Genomic DNA, 2,384 nt, shown 5'->3' on the forward strand with positions numbered 1-2,384 from the left:
TCTCTGTAGGTGGGGCCTGGAAGTTGCCCACCGCGTGACAGGCCTGGCGGGGAGAGGGGTCTGGGGGTGAGGCCTGGGGCTCAGACGGCTCCTCCCCTCTAATCGTTGGATTTGCCGTGGGGGGCTTTGGGCCAGGGGAGGGGGGGATGGCAAGCCCTTGTCCAGTGGGACCAGTTCCCACCTCAAGGTCGCTGACCTGGCACATCTGGCAGGTCTGAGCCCACGGGATTCTGACTCCAGCATTCCCAGGGTGAGACACTTCAGCACCCATGCCTTCCCCCTAAGACCCCCTGGGCACCCATGCCTCCCCCTCAGACACCCTGGGCACCCATGCCTCCCCTGAGGCCCCCTGGGCACCCATGCCTCCCCCCTCAGGCCACCAGCCTCCCCGTCAGACCCCCTGAGCCTGCCTCCCCCCTCAGAGCCCCTGGGCCAGCCTCCCCACTGAGACCCTGTGGGCACCCATGCCAACCCCCCTCAGAACCTGCCGCTCACCAAGTAGGCAGCGATGCCTGCCCCGATGAGGAAGCCGGCATACACGTCCACCGGGTGGCTGCGGTACTGCGTGATCTGCGTAAGCCCGCACACGCCCGCGGCGATGGCAAAGGCGAAGACCAGGATGGGTTTCAGCAGCTTGGTGGTGTCCGAGATGACGGAGTTGAAGTACATCTGGGGGCATGGGGGTTGGGGGGTCAAGGAGGGCTCCCCGTGGGCCAGCAAGAGGCCCTGAGCAGGGCAGAGGGGAGCTGGACTCACCGACACGTAGACCGCGGCGAAGGCCGACAGTGTGGCGTGCTGCGACGGGAAGGTCTTCCTGTAAGAGGCATCCAGCGTGAGCCCCACCCACCCTGGGACCCCAGCTCCAGTGGCCTCGCTGTGCCTCTGTGTCCCCACATGTTCATGGGGGTGGAAGGGACACGGGGTGGAAGAAGGTTCCCAGCCAGGGGAGTTGGGGGTCCGGCTCACCGTGCAGACAGGATGGCGTGGGTGTCGTGGCCGGAGCAGATGTCCTGCGTGATGTAGGGGTTGACCTCGCAGGACGTGCCCAGGAGCGTGTAGTTGGGCTTACAGACGGTGAGGAAGAAGGGAGTGTGGTAACCCGTGGCCAGCTGGATCACGTCCGTCACCAGGGCTGTGGCGCACAGGCCAAACACGTGGACACCTGTGGGGTGGAAGGCTCGGCCAGGCGGGGAGCTGGGGACCCGGGACAGCCCCAGCCCTGCACGTGGACTCGGCTCAGGGTTGGGGCGCGGCCGGCAACTCACCCACAAACCGCACGGTTCGCCGCAGGAAGGAATTGAAGTTGCAGCCACCGGCGTTGATGCTCCCCTCGGCCCCAGCGGGCCCCCCAGCGCGGCCCCACAGCCGGGACTGCAGACAGTACAACATGCCCTCGGCCACCATGATCTGCCAACAAGGAGGGAGCGCTCAGGCCGCAATGCCCACAGGGAGAGGGCGCTCAGGCAGGCTCCCAGCCGTGGTGCCCACAGGCCGGCCCTCAGGCGGGCTCCCATCTGCAGTGCCCACAGGCTGGCACAGGCGGGCTCCCATCTGCGGTGCACACAGGCTGGCACAGGCGGGCTCCCATCTGCGGTGCACACAGGCTGGCACAGGCCCCAGTGTGGGTGCTCACCGAGGCAGCAGGGGCCGCGAAGGCCAAGCTGAGCAGCATCAGCAGCGGGATGAGTTCCTCGTTGGTCTCCACGTAGGGCATGGAGAGAGTGCGGTCATAGCACTGGAAGCCCACGTTGGCCGGCTTGAAGAGGTCGGTCAGCTCCAAGAAGTACAGGGATACGATGGAGGAAGCCACTATGGGCAACTGTGGGCACAAGGCCGACCAGGTTCACCCTGCTGTCCCTCATGGAGGCGTCTGTCCAGTCCTCCATGAAGTCAGGGCCATCCACGGTCTCACTCACCCACCCACAGATCCAGCTCACTGCCAGCCACTCTTTCCCCCATGAATTATTCATCCATCCACAGATGCTCCATCCATAACTCGACCATCTACACACCACACAGCCACCCACCCATCCACCCAAACACCTATGCCCACAACATCCACCCACTCACCCATCACCCACCCATCCACCCACTGGGAACCATCCATCCATTCATCTACCCACCCACCCATCATCCATCCCCCCCATCCTCCACCCATGCACCCAACGGTACCTATCCATTTATCCACCCACCCAGCTGTCCATCCATCCATCCATCCATCCATCCATCCATCCATCCATTCATTACCCAGCCACTCATTCATCCATCCATCCATTCATCCATCCATCCATCATCCACCCACGCACCCAACGGTACCCATCCATCTACCCCACCCAACTGCCCATCCATCCATTCATTACCCAGCCATTCATCCATCCATCCAT

The 2,384-nt window shown here is 63.9% G+C and overlaps 1 protein-coding gene across 1 annotated transcript; it reads right to left on the bottom strand.

The window, feature by feature from the left end:
- Position 1: 1 nt before the first annotated feature.
- On the bottom strand, positions 2-1,819 carry LOC105548848 (lipid phosphate phosphatase-related protein type 3; the record flags this gene model as incomplete). Its single annotated transcript, XM_011993059.1, has 6 exons — positions 2-43; positions 496-669; positions 757-814; positions 967-1,162; positions 1,266-1,407; positions 1,634-1,819. Coding segments are annotated over 6 exons (798 nt in total), but the record flags the coding sequence as incomplete, so codon positions are not given.
- Between the last annotated feature and the right edge of the window lie 565 nt (positions 1,820-2,384).

The sequence above is a fragment of the Mandrillus leucophaeus genome, unplaced genomic scaffold (assembly GCF_000951045.1).
Source record: "Mandrillus leucophaeus isolate KB7577 unplaced genomic scaffold, Mleu.le_1.0 Scaffold423, whole genome shotgun sequence".
Taxonomy (NCBI): domain Eukaryota; kingdom Metazoa; phylum Chordata; class Mammalia; order Primates; family Cercopithecidae; genus Mandrillus; species Mandrillus leucophaeus.